Source organism: Adelges cooleyi, unplaced genomic scaffold, assembly GCF_023614345.1.
Source record: "Adelges cooleyi isolate 19-005CV unplaced genomic scaffold, UGA_ACOO_1.1 ACOO_flye_CR_arks_rails_tigmint_CR_PRNA_21, whole genome shotgun sequence".
In the NCBI taxonomy this organism is placed as follows: Eukaryota; Metazoa; Arthropoda; class Insecta; order Hemiptera; family Adelgidae; genus Adelges; species Adelges cooleyi.
The window spans coordinates 6,379,463-6,398,267 of record NW_026095871.1 but is presented as its reverse complement, the minus strand read 5'-3'; the positions used below and the strand labels follow the sequence as shown (position 1 = coordinate 6,398,267).

Sequence of the window (18,805 nt, the reverse complement as noted above, 5' to 3'; positions counted from 1 at the left end):
CACATACATTATACTGTAAGCAATTGAATTACATTCAAGTCAAAATTTGTTTAAATTTTTTTAAAGCATAATCTTTTTTTCAAAAAAAAAATAGATGAACAACCATATTTTAACATCTTCAAAGATTTCTCTATTTGAAAAAATCATCAATTTAATTTAAAATATACAAAACATTTTGTTAGGTCTTCTTAGTTGAAGACCCCACTTGTGACAAGAAAAATATCATTGTTGTGCTGGTTTTTCTCATACTGTATTAATAATTATTAATGACACTGCATATACTACATATTTTGCATCGAACCGATTCTGTATTGGTAATTAGGAGAGCCGGTTAAGTTGTTAATTGTGAAAAACGCCCAAACTTCTTCGACGCTCACATAAAATTACTTGTTTACGATGCAAAGGTGATATTATTAGAACCTACCAAGTCGGATTGGTAAAAAATATAATAATATTTTATTTTTTCTTCTTAATACTCTACTTCAGAAATCGTTTGTATGTACCGCACGAGGCATTTCGCGAAAAGATAATATGTTGTTGTGTTGGTTTGGACGATATTAACTGCATCGGCCATTTTTTCCCCTCTTATCTTATATAAAACCATTTTCGTGTTTTATTAAATCCAAACTAAACGACAATGCCGATTCCACATTGTAGTCAATCCGATTAATAATGGGATACAATAAAAAATATTTTCTCTAGTCTCGCCGTCGTCGTCGTTCTCCCTTTTATGTTGTACATTACTATATTATTATAGTGTATAGTATAAGGACCCTATTGAAACACAGCTGCAATCGCTAGTAACGGTTTAAGTAACAAATTCTACTGCAAAAAAATTTAAAAACCAATATCAATCAATTCTAATACGGTGCCCGCAGATAGAGAGTATACCGGTTTTACAATTATGCCCTTTTTTTTTTTGTATGTCTGTAAATTTGAGAACTCCCAAATTAGTGTGTGTATTTTCTAGACATCTTTTCTATTATAATATAATGTGTAATTAAATATTTAACAATACTACTTGCGGTTAATAATTAGCGTACCCCCATATTATTGTATGTACGGTTATTGCAATTTGGATGCATACACAAAGCCCTCGTTAAACACACAAACGCCAGCGGTTATAATCACCACCGTGTCACTGAACTTGATCGATGCCACAGTGGGTATGTACCTGACCAGTTATTATTTTCAAACTTATTCGCCGTTCGTCCTCGAAGCAATGAAGACAGTCGTGGCAGCAGTGTTCGCAGCAGCTCTGGTCAGCTCGGTTTTAGGTCTGGATAACGTTTACCAGGTACGACCACACACAGTATAAATATATATATATATATATATATATATATATTATATACATACCTGTTGCATGCAACGGTCTGTTTTTGGTTTCTACTAAAAAGCCAGACAAAATTTTGGGCTACTTAAGATGGTCTGATTTCAATACTCTTTAGCTACTTCACTAGGTTATGTAGGAAACATATTAGAATAAACCAAAACGGCTTTGAATCATGGAGAAAATTATTTAAATTAAAAATATGTACAAATTGACCGGAATATTGATTGGCATGGTCGAAATTTAATATTACCTCTTTTTTTAAAATATTGCCTATACAAAACTCCTTAAAAACAGACGGCACGCAATCCCTTTAAGAGGACGCCGTGCCACACCGACCATTCCTAAGGAGTAAAGTATAGGCAATTTTTCGAAAAATCTTAATTTAGAGTTTTAATTTTAATGTATACTTATTAATACAGTAATGAGTATACTTTATTCATTGCCATTTTTTTTGTCAGACTGTCACAGTTATTTCAATAGGATAAAATACAATTTGTTTACTATCAAAACTGCTTTGCGCGGATTAATTTTTCTCAGGCTTCATACATAGTCAAGGAAAGAAATTCATACATATTATTTACGACAAAATTATCATTCGCCATCCGTATTTTTTCGATATACCTAATACAACCAACGCTATATCATTTTTTAGAAAGTCAAAATGTCCTTTCTTAATTAATTAATTAATTATTCATTAACTGGTTGAAATATTTTTAAAAAAAGGCGATAGTAGAACACAGACAATGTTATTGTCTATTATATGTAAAAATTTGGTTTCTTAGTTTTGATTATAGCCTTTGTAAAATGAATCCGCGCAAGGCGGGTTTTTTGAAGAAAATAACGGGTGTGTGACGTCCCCTTAAGAGGAACGGAAAGCGCTATTCATGAACGAGCAAAGGATAGGCAATATTTGTCAAAAATGTATTTAGTGACCATTTTAAGTATGCCGATTAAATTTAATGTAAAAACCAAAAAGATTTTCTACTTATAAGACTTTTAGGGTTATTTTTCTTCGATTGATGAAAAAAGTCATTGTTATCTATTGGGTGAATTTCGATTTATATATTTTTTTTATATTGGAAGCTTACTATTTTCTCTATGGGAGCTAAAAGGCCTATATTTTTTGATTTACCAGCTTGAATATCGTCCATTTCGTTTGTTTTCCATTTTTATCTATTTATTTATTAATCATTTATTATTTCGACTAATTGACTTCGTTTTGAAAACGTGACTGCTACAACAAAAGCTTTTAGAGAACTTTGATAAGTTCCGTTTAACTCTATGTGTACATTCGTTCCTATACAAGTCGTATTTCAAGTTCGTTTCATATTGTTTTATCCGTCAGACGCCATTTTGTATGCACGTTCACTGTCAAACCTGTACATAAATATATATTATTAAAACAGCTTAAGGACGTCTGGATTCTACACTATATTATGTATACAATCAAGTGAAGTAATAAAAAAAAACCCTGGCTTATATTAATTTTTTATGTAGCTACGTTCGCATCATACTAAAAGTAGGTATTTAATAAATAACTATTGGTGGGTACGTTCAGATCTCAACATAAATTTTATAGTTATAGATTCTAAGAGTTACAAAAAAGCACCCTTATCTTAACAACATAGTCGCACCGAATAAAGGTAATGGCTTAAACGACTTGTGAATAAAAAAATATCATCCAAACACTATCTTATATGCGTTGTAAAATGTCATGTGCCAAAATATAAAATACATTATTGTAATATGTAAGTGTGCAAATAATACAGGGTGGTCATTTTATTGCGAACCACTCAATATCTCATTGGGTTGAATAAGAAATTTAACTTTTGTTTTTCCATAATCTCTACTTCTTATTTATTTTCCCCTTTTTGCCACCATCCCTTATTCCTAATTGGGTTTTTCATAGTTACATTAATGGTACCGAGTATACATTTCATTCATTTTTTTAATCGAGTATAATTTACTAAAAATGTAGAATGGTTGAAAATTGAGATCACATCATACAAAGACGCTATAGAAAAAAAAATGTAATTATTAACTAAACTCTGTGAGTAATTGTATGTAGATATGCATACAGCGTAAATAGTTATTATTGCACGTTATAAATACAATACAGTTGTATGTTAGTTGTGTGTTATAATAAATATAATATAAAAATCAGGGCTAATAAATAAAAATCGCGTCCTAAATAAAAAAATTAGTTGAAAAAAATCAATTGACCACCTCGTGTTGTGTTTCGCTATAAAATTATATGTTTTTAACAATAACGATTTTTTTTTTTTGTACATTTTCTATTTAGTTATATTGCCAAGTCTGCTTCCGGCAAACCTTTCACTAAACATGTGTATTTTTTTTTACCTGTTCCAGAATCTACACGAGTCAATGACCAAAGATGAAATCGACTACTATTTTGGAGTGTCCGACTCGGTGGATGTACCCGAATACGATATCGTCACGTTAACCAATCCGGCCGATCGTCCCGACTGTTCGTTTTTGGCTTTTGGAAGGTAAGATGTGATGTTCAAGTAACAAGGGATGGATTCAGTATTATAGTAAGGGTTTGCTGCTCGTATCCCACAATTCTGGCGGTGCCTCAATTCTAGTTCCGAACCTAATTAAACACCTAATTGTGTATTGCACTCGAGTATACTACTGTATGGCTCTTATGGCTCAACCTATCTCAACGGAAATCGATAAAAAGAAAACAAAAAAACACCAACTAAACTAAACTAGCTAAATAAAGCCGTTGCACATGACGTGACGGGAACTGCGCGCCTAACGAGCTGATGTCATTGCCCATATGCGCGTATCGTGAGACGTTGAAATAAGAGAAGGATTTCGCCAAGCATGCATGTTTATTTGTGTTTTGCATTTGAGAGGGAAAAGAAAAGCTCTTCTTCGAGTACAGAGTTCAACACACCGGCACTAACGATTAAACCGGCGTTATTTTGTACCCATTCCAAACAGCTATACTGACTGGCGCGTTTAGTTTTAACGATTTTTCCTATTTTCTTAACTCCGTTTTCGAAGAAAAAAACACACACATAGGTATGTCGTTATGGCAAATCTCTGTCTCTCTCTCTTTAAGTGGTGTGTCGTTTGACCGTCGACAAAGCTCACTCGACCTGAACACGTGCTCAGACATGTTTTGGAAACGTCTTATTCGTCTACTAATTGCGCTAGCCGTGTGTATTTCCATATTATAATATTCTATTCCCAATGGATTTTAGCTGTTGTATTTCTCTGTGAACTAATACATAGGTAGTAGTTTTCTCCACACGGTTCGGTAGTTTCAAAAAAAAAAAAAAAACCAAAAGAGATACAGAAAACTTGCAAAACTCTCCTCTCACACACACACACAGCAATGATAGTATTGTGGCAGAGCTATCATTGCACGAGGTTCTGTCCAGTCAAAAACTATACCAATTCAAAATACAGCCTTAGACATATTTTTAGTTATGGCCAATACAGCTAATGTATAAAATAAACCAATTTGATATTATGATAGTATATACAGATCTGCAGAAATTATGATGATCGGAAATAAGTTTTAGTGTGGATAATAAATTCATATGTAATTACATTTAGACATAGGTAACTCTACAAAGTGCCCCGGCTTGAATATTTCCTACAAAACATTTAGATTTATTCATCGAGGGTATTTTATCTTATACATACCTTCTAAAATTGACAGAGGGTTCAGTTTTTATGGGCAGATCATAAATAAAACTTTTTTTTTTACCTCAGCACTAGCTACGGGAATCAGAGATTAAAAAAAAATCAATATCCTTTCCGGCTGTAGTGCACACAAAATACATATTTGTACATAATTTAAATAACATAGTGGAAACAATCAGTGCGGAACACGACCTCCGTCGGGAAACAATAGCAGAATCGACATAATCTTTAAAAATTCCATCACTATTAAAATATAATACAAAACCTGATAATAAAATACAATGGGTACAAAGTTGATAGAAAATGAATATGCTCTTTGTTTTGTTTATAAAATATTCAATAATATGTGAAATATCATTTAGCTATCATCGTGTGATGATCTCAAATCATATAAGTTGCTTTATGACATCAAATTCAAACAACGTTGGTTTTCATACAATATAATATGCTTTAGTCCTGCGTCTGACAAGTCCTACTGATTTTTGTTCTGCATTAACTGTATTGGCTGCCTTATATATGTATTTTATTTAAGTACATCCAAGACCCCTCGAACAGTAGAATGGGTAGTACAAATATTACTAATAAATCTTCAAAGAGATTGTTTAAACTCTTGATCTCTAAGGAACACTTGAAATCCAACGACCTAATACAGTTATTGTTTTGTGTAAATAAACGGATAAATTTGCTTTTGCGTGGTTTTCAAATACCTTGAAAAATAAAAATCGAAATTGAAATCAATTTCCTCAAATTTCAGCAAAACCCCTTAGAGGTATCGTCTAGAGATTTCAGATTTATTTCACGTTCTATATTGTGAGTGAGAATTTAGAGTGGAGACAAGCTCAGAAAAATTGGACAGAGAAATAGCTAAGGACAGAAACGTACCAAGGCGAGTGTTGGGGTGACCGGCTCTACTACTCTTACTTGTTAAAGTGAAAATAAGTAAGTTGCGCTCGTTATGTAAATCGCTGTGACAACAATTCTATTTCCACTTTTTCAATCGTCGAGTGATTTTCGAGAGGGGAAAAAAAGTCTATATTTTTTTTTCTACACGCGTACAAAGTATCTCGTGAAATGTACAATGCAAACTGTGTTTAAAATCAACGTACACAGCGTTGTATAAAAAAAAAACGATTTAAAACGTTTTTTTATTAGAGAAATTCGGGTATACGTAAATAAATTGCAAGTAGGACTTCTTTAGTGAAAACTTAAAACAAACGATATTATTTTCTATTTGCAGCCATAAGTTTGCTCCCGTTGTACACAGAAGATGATTTAAACACTAAACAAATAGTTTCAAACCGAAACGGCAAATAGGTACATACAATTATTGTTGTTCGCATTCGTTTGTTTAAGCCCTCGTTAAAACAGCTTGAACTTTAGTGTTTGTTCGTTACAATTCAATTTTGTTTTCCTCGACGGTCGAATATTTATTGAAAAATTACTTCCAAGTCCCGAGGTCTCCAAATAAATATTTGAAATCGCCTATAATGATGGATATTGTGCTCCAGATATCACAGTAAAAATAAAATAATATTGTTGTTTTTTTCTCTATTCGTTTTGTAGATCTGTTCGTTTATACCTAGAACCGAATGATCGTTTGATTAGCGATAATTTCCAGTGGACAATAAGAGACGGCGGCGAGGAATTGGTCGAGTTGAATAGGAAATCTCCAAAAAGGTGTCACTACATGCATCGAACACGGGATAACTATGAAGATGTTGCAGCGGCTTTTACATACTGTCCGGGCAGTTCCAAAGTAATTATTATAATTAAAAAAACGGACTGCTGACCGGAATTCAACGCTATTTATTTCACTACTTCAACCGCGTGATACAAAGCATACTATGACTTTTCATTTGTAAAATTATCACATTATCATAGTATACATTTTTAATTTATCCGTTGATCTCTATAGTTGATAAGGATTGTACCAAAGATTGAATAAAACCAGACAGTGCACTTCACGGTAAAACAATAGCTGATATTCTAATAACGATTTTTGATTGGCTTAAACTAATTGCACTATTTACAATGATAACGTAAACTGATAAGAATTATTGATAACAAATAGCTGATTAACGATAGTTGATAGTGATAACATTACAGTAATTTGATAACATTTTTTTCGAACCACACTGTAATGGAAAAGGATTATTGTTTTTCGATACTTCGATCACGCTGACCTGAGATTATTAAAGTTTTAGTGCACTGACTTGATTTATTTAATCTTAAGTAATGTGTACTGTTTTAAAAGAGTATTTAGTTTATTGTTTTAAATGGTCACACCGCGACAGGTCGCCTTCTTGATTACTTCAGAACATCTCTCTATATATATATATATATATATATATGTTTACTCTACGGGATACGCTAAATAATAATGTAATTTATACGCGTTAAATCTTTCAGAGCGGTATTGTTTTCTTACCAGACGTCACGTTCGAATTGCAATCGGTTACTCCGAGGTTGTGTAAGTATCGGTGCGGTTATGGCAACGAAAATGCATTCATTTTGAAACGAGCGCCGACGGTAAATCACACGTGGACCGACGGATTCGGTAGCTATAAATAATAATTATAATAATAATATGTGTATACATTGGAAATATTGTGTTAGTATAATGTCCCCGTCTATAACCGAATACTTGTAACGTTAACCACTGGTTCGCTATTATTTGAGTAGTTTTGAGTTTGTTCAAACATCCTCCAATTGTTATCATAACAGAAATAAAATATATATTCTTATTTAGGCACATAATAATAATAAGCCATAAGTTAGAAGCCGCAGTTTCGTATAGAATAATATTGCAATATTTGGCTGTTGTTTTTGTAAATATATTATAATACAGCTAGTGTTTTTTTCCATCACTTCGTTATAGTCAAACTATATATATATATATATATATTTTTTTTTTTTGAAGACGAAGAAGAAGAAAAGTAATAAACAATAATAATTCGGCCAACAACTTTGGACACGTGTACGTGAAGAAACTGCCTACAGTGTATTATATCATAGTGTTTTTATAGGAACGTCCGGGATATCACAATACCGGTCTCGTCCCTTCGGAAAGCGACGTTTAAGGAATCCCTCGTATAATTTCCCATGACAGTTTTTCATTTTTGTTTGATTCTTTTTTTCTATCTTTTTTTTTTTTTGCCAATTCAGACACACTGCCGTCGAAGGAACACCGCGTTTCCGTTTCGCCGGATCTTTTTGTAAGTATAAATTAAAAACATATTCTTTTTTTTTTGCCCGTGACAAAATTTAATTTATTTTCTTACCCCCCCTCCCCGTCCACCGCCAGAAGGAACAATCGAAATCCCACGACAAGTCCGACCGAGCCAGTGCCGTTTTGGAAACGGCTCTATTTTTCGACGAGTCGGCTTACAAGACCTTCTCGCCTTACTTCAAGCACGACGACGAACAGCTGGTCGACATGATTCTAGCATACGTCAACGCCGTTAGTATAATAATTAAAGTATTCATTGTAACACTCTTTTAAAATAAAAAGAACATTTTATAAAAAAAGCCCACTTGCAGCCAACCGCAATACCGATTAACTCCACTTTTAATTCGGATTCACAAAAAAAGTGTATAATTTTCAGATAAATAACTCCATAGTTTAATTTTTCACCTAAAAAAATTGGCAATATTGTACTTACATACATTGTTTCGAATAACTTTGACTGGAGTTAATCGGTTTGGCATCCGGGCGCCTCATATACTATGCTCTGAAAATTATTTAACCGGTAAATACAACGAGTGGATTACAATGGCGGTAAAACGTAGCACAGCTGTTTGTTTTATTTGAATTTACTATTAATTTTATTATATGTTGTGGCGTTTAAATTGAATACATAACTGTTATTGACTGTAACATTAAGTGATCATGTTTGTATGGTACTGAATAGCATTAGGGAAAGGTAAAATTTTAAAAAAATGTATACACTATTGCAGTGGATACAGACCAAAAGGTTGAATACACACGAGAAAACAGCAGTGATTTTTTTTAGTTTATTCATTTATTTTACTAAACCGCTTAATGATTATTCTTAATGTATTTAATATAAATCAAATTAAAAAAAAAAAATGTTTGAATGTTACTAAAATTAAATTACTACCAATAACTATCATGCAACCAGATTTAAGGTAACGTTGTGTCATCGATAACATCATTGTTGAAATCGATAATTGTCAAACGATTTCGAAAAGGCGGTCAATAAATTCGAATGCCAAAAAATGCACAGAAATCGTTAAAGCAAAAAATGATTTTCACAGTAACATTTTCTTGTTTTCTTTTTTTTTAAATTTTTGTTAGATTTATATAAAACACATTTGAGAATAATCAGAAATGTACACACCAAAATGATGTAAATAAAGCCAAGTCGTTTTGGTAAAATAAATGAACAAACTTTATAAACGGTTTTTTTTTCAAACATTTGGCCTGCACTGTATGTGTATATATTTTATTTAACTTACACCGCACGTTGGACTCGTCTGAAGTGAATAATTTTTTTTTATTTGGTAGGTGCAAGCGTTGTACCATCATCCGAGTCTGGGCCAAAGACTCGATATCGTGATGACAAAACTTGAAATATTCAAAAAACAACCGGTCGACTTGCCTCATCATGACGGGGAAAGGAATTTGCTGTTGGATTCGTTCTGCTCGTTTAATAAGAAATACCGGAAAAACGACCAATGGGACATAGGACTATACATTTCCGGGTAACTGTATGTTAAAGTAGTGTTAGTGGAAGCAGAAAATATGCATAAGACGGTCATTTTCTCGGAAAAAAATTACAATTTTGTGGTTTATATGTTTGGAAACGTTTCTACTTAAAAAATTACCAAATATTTACCTTTTTGGTATTCAGTTTCCAGTCTGCTGTCTCGACGTTTGAAACTAAAATGGAAACGTATGTGATTAATATTAACTTAATGATAAAAAAGAAAATGGCTCGCTGAAATCTTGACAGATCAAGATCAGTCAAGGACCAGTTCTTTAATAATTATTACTATTCGAGTTTAAAGTTTAGGGCGACAGGAAGGGTAAAATTGTTATAAAAACTCTTTTATAAATACTCGATCGAATTTAGATTTTAGATTTTTTTATTTTTTTTTAAATTCATATACATAATCATTTTTACACTAAAGGTCTTCGTTTTCAAGCGTTACAATATACCAAAGCCCCGTTGATTTCAATTACTATTAATATATTTTGAAATAGTGTTTCGTGAAAAGGATTTTTTTTTTCATTTTCTTATAACACATTTTTTTCTTTATAAATGTATATAAATACATGTTTAAAATGTAAAGGGAAGTCATAAAAAAAAAAGAATTCCCAAAGTTATTTTCGCTTTAACCACAACGCGTGGTTGTATATTATATTAATCGACAATTCGTTTAGTTACATTTCTACAATATTTTATATGACATTTTTTTATAGTCAATTAGTCATTACAATATTAAATACACATTATAATATTTTACCAACAAATCACCCATAACGTCACGTAAGGTGTATTTTATATTATACAATTTGACCTTATATATTCTATATTGTGGGGAAAAAATTAAGGACTAAGATTGAGAAGTTATGCAGTTGGCAAAATAATTAACACAGATCTCCAAACACAATAAAAACATTACTTGGCCACAGTTTATGAATAGTGGGATTTCCCATTCTTGACCTAAACCACATATATTAAGTGATAATTTAACATGTCAAAAAACTACAATGCATTATAATTCATAGCAATATTATTTAGAATTACAACGTTTTTCAGCTTAGATTTTTACTCGATCGAAAACGGTCAATGGACTGGTTCTACAATGGGTATGTATAATCATATAAATTTATACATTAGTTACTATTATTAGTATTTTTTTAGTATCTATTTTTAAAAAAAGGACCATTTTTATGTCATAAAATTCGTTTTTATTGCGAAAAAAAGGTTTAATATTTTTTAATTACTTTTAAACATGTTTTTCTTTGATAAAAAGTGACTTATCTGGTAAATTTTAATTTAGATTAACACAGCTTGACCGTTAAATTATAATTTATATCTAGTTTTAATTTATACAACAATTATAAAAGAGTCAAAAGCCCCTTTCCTATCCCAAAATGCCTGTCATCTTGGAATCTAGACACTTGTAAAATCATTATTACATTAAAAATCCGTTGAATTTATCACAGGTTTAGCAACTGTCGGTGGCGTTTGCTCTGAAAAATATTCATGCATCATAGCTGAATTTGGCTCCACAAACGTTCTGGGCAAACCTTATCCGTCGGCTGGCTTCACGTCTGTTTATATTTTAGCCCACGAAATCGGTCACAGGTAAATAGAAAAAACAGTTAAATATAGAATAACGTTAGAAAATATTATAATTAAAACAACAAAGCAAACACTGCAATGGTTATAAAAATATTCTGCAAAATCCAATAAAAAAAAAGCATTCTTCGCAGTGGTTGGGTTATCATTTAAAATAAGTAGTAAAAGTAAATTATAATTAAAATATACAGGTATAAAAATGAATTTTAAGAAAAAGAGATTTTGTCCTCCATAAAGCCGTATTATTCTCCTCGGTGAATCCACCGTACAATAGACGAGCTTTTATATTCAACTTATGAATGTAAAAGAAAAAAAAAGACTCTAATGAATGTCGGAATTTAATAAATAATATATTTTGATGACATTCGCGCACCTAAAAAACAGGAAGCCGGGAACAAGAGGGATGTAGATTGTAGGAATGCGGTGCCCGGTGAATGCCACGAGCACAACAGTTAGGTATAATATTATATTATTTAGCATACGACTTAATATAATAATCAACTTACTGCCCAACGTAACACGGAATAATTTATTTTAATTAATAAATTCAATTATTATTCTTATTTAAAATAATTGCGACAACGTGGCCGAGCGAAAGAAAGCGACGGCGGTGTTGTACACTGTTACATTAGACGTTTGCCGGTCTTTTTTCTTTTTTTTTTCTTAAGGCCAAAGAAAGGTCGAAAAAAGACAAAACATCTCCCTCTTGTTTCCCTCTGGTCTGAAATTCGTTTGGTGAGCTTAAGTCGCGGTTGACGGTTAGTTGCAATTTCAACCTGTTAAATATCCGCCTGGCAAAATATAAATAATAGCGACGAACGTGAAGAAAATTCGAATTACAAAAATAGAGTAGTAGGTATTAATTTTTTTTTGCCGATTGAAAAAATCAATTACTATTGTCGACGTTCGATAAAAAAATAACTATTATAAAGATATATATTTTTTTTTTTTAATCTTGAATTGAAATGTAATTGAAAATTTTTTAAATATACACATTATTAGTCAATTCAATTACACCTTTATAGCAAACGTCTAAATTGCTTTCGCTATCAATTATTATGTTTACTGGCAACGTTACAACATATTATAATGTTGTACACGTATAAACAATAAACGTATGTACAGGACTTTTATGAACAGTTTATATTTTTCACTTTTATACACATTAATTGTGTAAACTTACTGTTATCGTTAATAGATAAAACCAATTATTATTCTAAATGTTTCGTTTGTTCTCAGTTTTCAAACAATACAATATTAATTATTACTATTACAACGGTTTGAATGTATCAAACGATACCAATAAAATGATAAAATGTCCATTTTTTCTTCGTCTCTATTACTATTTTTCCCACTTTCAATTAGTTGTTTCTATCAATTTCAATATGTCGTTGCTGTCGCTTTTATTATCTCCATTTATATCATTAAATACAACACAGCAAAGCCACCTTCATCCGAATTCCCTCATATGTCATTCTCAATGTTAATCCTACTTTTCAACTCAATCGCTTGTTATTTAATTTATAGCAAACCAAAATGATGAATACATTTTTAAGAAACACAACACTATAATTTAAACACCTAGAACGTCTAGCTTCTCTCTTTCTTACTGACTCTTTTGCTTGCAAGGGGTGCCTTCTGTAGGTTATCTATCAGTTGGGCAGTCAGACACTCTTTGTTGTATTATACGATGAAATGCACTAATAGTCTAGGTATGCACCACGACGGAAGCTCGAACAACTGTCCGACAGAAGGATTTATTATGTCACCTTCGAGGGGAATGACCGGCGAGCTACTTTGGTCGGATTGCAGTGCTCAAGTGGCTTCAAGTTTTCAGTAAGTTTATTCAAACATCAAAATCATTTACATGTTATTTGTATAGTTCTTTGGCCACGTGTCAAATAATGGTAATTCCAGGATTATGTTGATTTTTTGTGCGATATTACATAATATTACACGACCGCGCAATAAACAATAGGATGTTATTTGTGACATTCCACGGTTAAACTTGTGGTATGCTTGATAGAATGGATCTAACTAAAATGCGTGGGAGCCAAGCTAAAAACATAATGGTTAAACGTATATTGCTGAAAACGAAACGACCCCTTTCACCCGAATGGCTGTTGTCCATTTATTGGCGTTTAACTTCTGTTTTGAACCGTTCATAATCGATTGAAACATTGTTTCGAACCCCAAGAAACGAACGCATGCATTTAATTTAATATATTGTTGTTTGAGTCATTAGCTTGTATATGTGATTGTGAAGTAAACAGAAGGACCAGAACCAGTATGACCACACAAAATAAAAATAAAAAATGCTTCATTGTTGAGCGGCTGGTACTGTGTATACGATTAAATAAGTTTCACCTCTTATTATCATAAAAAATATTATCATACTGACTTCAGCCTTTCGGCGTTTGCGGTTACACTAAAACTATTATATTCTATTTTATGTTATTGAAAAATATGGAAAGATATTACTATTATTTAAGAATAAGTGACAACTTGTAAAAAAGAAAAAATATTTATGAGACATTGAATTTCTTCGGTCAAAAACCGAATTTTAAAAAATATTTTTGATTTGTTAAAAAACGTTTTAGAAATATAAGTCCAAAGACAAAAGTATCTTCTCAGCTTAGCGTCAAAGTTAAAACTATAAAAAAAAAACAAGTTTTTTCTAACGTTATTGTAAAGTTAACGTTAGAAATTACTTATGGATTGTTTAGAAAAATTAATTAAAGCATAAACTGGACTCGGTTCTATTTTTTTTTTTTTTTTTTTATAGTTTAGTAGATTTTTGTACTTGGTAATTGAAATTATAAATAATAACCAAGGTCAAGCCGGTTATTTAATAGACAAATGGAGTAAATTAAAATGCGTTTTGTTCAGAAATAGCTAACAAAAAATTAACATATTATGATTAACGACTTCCTGTAGAAATTTAAGAAATGCATTTGCATAACTCTGTTTGTTAAGAAATATCCTGTTTTACATACTTTAAATTAAACGAAATACATTTTTATCGAAATTCGTTTATTAATTATTTATTCCAGTAAGCTTGACTGTCTTTTCAAAACCAACAAACACCGTTCTGGCGAACTCGTCAAGTTGGACCACGGTAAATATGCCGACAAACCCGGCCAAGCTTGGGATGCAAAAAAACAATGCGAATTGCTTCTGTTGGACAGCGATGCCAAAGTAAAGAATACAGAAACAACATCACCGGGATCGTCTAAGACGCAATCAGAGGTGGGTCAATCGATTATCATTGACGAGAAATTTAATTCGCTAGAAAAATAAAATACAAACAAACGTTTTACACTTATAATCACCGAACTCAATAAAAGGGATAGTCATAGCTGCTTGTAAAAATGTCCACTATTGAATGGCTTCAATGTTGTGAACAGCTATCGTTTTTTCCATGATTTATCAAATATATATGACGGATTTATCATCATGTTATCATCGCCTAACCTAACATTTTAAGAGGGCATCGCACCGCCTATTTTCAAGGAGTAAAGTATAGGCAATTTTTCACAAAATCTTAATTTAAAGGTTAAACTGTGATGTGTAACTATTAGTTCAACAACAGGACTCTATTTTGGTAGTTAATTTTTTTTCGGACTATCACAGCATCCTTGAAAGTGATTTAAAAATGTTTTTTCATCTCTACATGTTTAAGCAGACTGAAAATAACTCGCTTAATTTTGGTTTTAGAGTAAAAGCACCCATTATAAAATTAAAAGAAAACAATATTTCGGAGGGCAAGACGGTGCATTTTTTTCATTATTCTAAGTATAATGCTCAATACATAGTTTAGAAATAACGACTATTTTAACATTTTTAAATGACTGTAACTTTCCAAAAAATTAATTTTTTTTAAAAAAACGCACCGTTTTGCCCTTTGAAATATTGTTTTCTTTTGATTTTATAATTGGTGCTTTTACTCTAAAACCAAAATTAAGCAAGTTATTTTCAGTCTGCTTAAACATGTTTTTACCACTGAAAATCACCGGTGCGACGCCCTCTTAATATTTATCAAGGAAAAGTAACGTAGCATTTGTACATTCCATTAAATGGTAAACAACATGGCAGCGTAGGTTTTTCTTAAACTCAAATTACCTCTTAATAATATTGTTAATTTTTACTTTAATTAATAAATATTGTAATTGTTTGCATTGTCAGTGGATACTATAGTTTAAACTATATTAGCTATAGTTTTTGGATAATATGTTATTTATTGGGCTGAATACGAGAAATTTAATGACGCCATTTTCGCGTTACACTTTCAATTTCAGTTAGAGATAAGAGACGAGAGATGTGATAAGAGATAAGAGGGAAAAAAAATAAATGATAAAAGATGATTAAATGTTTTTCCGCGAAGCGGAGAAAATAACTAGGATTTTTTGTTTCGTATTTTTTGTTATGCTTTCTTTCATTGTTAATTAAAAATACTCGCTTTATTTATTTGATAAAACCGTTAAAATGTACAGAAAATATATTAGTAATTCAGCTGGAATATCATGTTAAAAACCACTCTCTCTCTTGTCTGCAGGATGTTTGCGAAAATTTACAATGCGAAACGCCAAACCGCCTTGGATATTATTTTGCTGGTCCGGCGTTGGAAGGGACTACTTGCGGACCGAACTCAGTAACTACATATTATATAAAATATAATATATAATAATAATACGGTTTAATCTACTAAAACGCTTCATTGTGTGTTCACAAAGAACTGACGATACCAATAAAAGAATTTAATTTAATTTTCAACATTCATTACGGTCTGTTATAATTAAATCAAATACACGTGGACGTCGCATTTTTTTTTTTTTTTATTACTATAATAACCGGATGAAGGTTTTTTTCCTATCGCTATTATTTTTTTTTGTTCCATATCACTATTAACGCAGTGGTGTGTAGCGGGAAAATGTGTCAAAGGCAAACCGAAAAAACCGAAAAAGATCATAAGGGGTGGTTGGGGACCGTGGAAGGTTCACGAGTGCACTTCGGGGTGTATTCATAAATCCAAAGGTAAGTATGCATTCGGCCAGAGATGTCCATCTTCAGGTGGAACTAAACTGAACTTCTACACTTAGGTTTCAGACTGAGAACGAGGAAATGCGACGACCCGGCGCCCATAAACACGGACGAAGGTTGCGAAGGACCCAAACAAGAAACCGTCATCTGCAAAGACGACAAGGTATGCGGCACAAACCGATTTAGAAGGTATCTAGGAACAGATTGAACGTTAATTATTTCCATTTTCTCTTATTATATTGAGGTGTGTAAAAAATCGCAAAAAATGCTAGTCACCGAATACGCGACCGGCAAGTGTAAGGAATTCGGAGACGTGTTGCCGATGCTCGACGAACAGTACTCTGGTTTGCAAGCACCTCACGAAGAAGGTCAGTATATTTCCTTCAGTCAGAAGATAGTGTCAGGGTGGAGGTGAGGGTAACTATTAACTTTTTTAAACGGTTCACTCGACGACGAAAAATAACAATCAATTTGATTATGCGTTAATTGTAAACTCTTAATTTATTTATTCGTAAGGAGAAATAATATCGATAGTATAATAAAAGAAATTATTTACTTTGGTATACATTTTATTGAACTGATAAATTTGCTTAAAATACGATTTGAGCTATGAAAAAATCGACATAAACAATCATTAGGTAAGTGTCATTCATCTTCAAACTTTGTTGGTTAAACTTTTTTCAAAAAAAAAAGTTTTTAACAAAAGGATTCCCGTTATAACTTTGTCAAAGCATATTGAAACAAAGCAAATACAAAGCGAGATTACATTTTTCTTTAACAATAAAAATACTTCACTACATTCGACTAATTATCTATACAATAAATAAGTTGAAACGGTTAAAACAAAACAAAACTTCAAATTCTACCTAATGCGTTTCTTATAACTAATAGTAATACACACACGGTTATGTTTAACAAAGTCCAACTGTGGAAATCATGTACTGTGTATAATATTATTAGTTAATAATTTAGTCATATTATTTCTTATCTGCTATTATTTGGCGCGCTAGTAAAAAAAGCAACAGCATATTTTGTAGCACTTTTTGAACACACATTACACTCAATACTTTAAGCTGGCTTGACTAGTCTGCGTAGTGAAAATTTGCAAATTACAATTTCTTTTTTTTTGGTTGTCATACAGCTAGACCTTGGATGGGGTGTTCGATATTCTGCCGTCGTAAGGATACCGGTTCGTATTACACACCTAAGCTCGATGTGGCCGATTTACCACTAGATCCATACTTGCCAGATGGAACTTGGTGTCATTTCGCCAACAATATCAACTACTATTGTTTAAATCACGTTTGTACGGCAGAGGTAAGTCGTGTATGCAGTCGGTAGAAGTCACTGATTACCAGTGATTTATATAGTAAGAAATAATAATTATCAATTTTACCAATTCGTTTTTTTAGCAAAGATGCTATTTTTGTACTAATTTAATTGACAAACACACTGCTATTGTACCTAATTACACAATTGAGACACTCATTAGAGAACAAGGGCCCAATTCCTTATCAAAATGATTTTTTATTTCATTTGATATTGTGCTAGAAGATTGGCTCAGTATGCATACCGTAATAAGATAACATTATTTTATTGTTTTAGTAAAAATAGGGCCTAATAAGTATTATTTTATAAAACAAAGTACAACTGTGATTAAAACAAAGTCTTACAAAGTACAATATTGTGATAACTACTTTTGAGTGTCGTAATATTCTCGAAATTAATATTGTTTTCTATATGACACTTTTGTTTTTTTTTTAAGCGTGTCAATATAATATGTGCGAGGTATTGAAAACAAAACCTTACATTTCATACACAGAACAAGTATTTGTTTTTATTAAATAAATATAGGCTTTCGATTTTAAAAGTTTTGCTTATAACAAAGGCCCAATTTTACAAAATTCCTTAGGCAAAATTAAATTAAAAAATAGGGTTTTTTTATTTAATAATATTATAATAACACATATGGAAATATTTTTCGACAGAACGATATGAAACGGTCGGGCAAGAGTGCATTTGACACGGGCCGTGATGTGCCAATGATCAATCAAAATGCCAAACCTCCAGGACCCTACAGCGTACCGGAAGTGCTATTGCGGTATTTGAGTGTGAACCCAGATGGTACACCTCTGCTGACCACTATCAGACCGGAAGCGGGAGACCAGCTACACCGGCCGGGGCAATGGTCCGGTAAAGATTACATAGATATGCCCACCGGAGAGTTACTGTTTGCAGACTACAACACATTGTGAACATTCAAATTGCTTCTAAAAAGAACCGAGTCCAGTAAACACCTTGTATAACGAGAGCGGATCTATCCAGCATCTATCTACGGTTGGGGCACTTAACATATGGGCCAAGCCAAGGGGCTAGAAATGGCTTAGACCCCTTCAAAACTAGCTCTTCAACACAT

At 32.1% G+C, this 18,805-nt stretch overlaps 1 protein-coding gene across 1 annotated transcript; it reads left to right on the top strand.

The window, feature by feature from the left end:
* The first annotated feature begins 1,218 nt into the window (after positions 1 to 1,218).
* LOC126834575 (A disintegrin and metalloproteinase with thrombospondin motifs adt-2-like) lies at positions 1,219 to 18,805 on the top strand. The gene is made up of 17 exons (XM_050566603.1): positions 1,219 to 1,297; positions 3,707 to 3,846; positions 6,581 to 6,773; positions 7,427 to 7,574; positions 8,183 to 8,232; positions 8,322 to 8,477; positions 9,546 to 9,742; positions 10,804 to 10,853; positions 11,214 to 11,355; positions 13,057 to 13,185; positions 14,403 to 14,598; positions 15,905 to 16,000; positions 16,263 to 16,383; positions 16,449 to 16,552; positions 16,634 to 16,757; positions 17,531 to 17,706; positions 18,378 to 18,805. The coding sequence occupies exons 1-17, from the start codon at positions 1,223 to 1,225 to the stop codon at positions 18,642 to 18,644; spliced, it is 2,364 nt and encodes a 787-aa protein (XP_050422560.1). The 5' UTR covers positions 1,219 to 1,222; the 3' UTR covers positions 18,645 to 18,805.

Excerpts from the sequence above, each read along its gene's own strand:
- LOC126834575 (XM_050566603.1), top strand. The coding sequence starts at position 1,223 with ATGAAGACAGTCGTGGCAGCAGTGTTCGCAGCAGCTCTGGTCAGCTCG. Across the intron at positions 16,001-16,262 it reads CTACTTGCGGACCGAACTCA|TGGTGTGTAGCGGGAAAATG; the intron begins GTAACTACATAT and ends CTATTAACGCAG. Across the intron at positions 16,553-16,633 it reads TCATCTGCAAAGACGACAAG|GTGTGTAAAAAATCGCAAAA; the intron begins GTATGCGGCACA and ends TATTATATTGAG.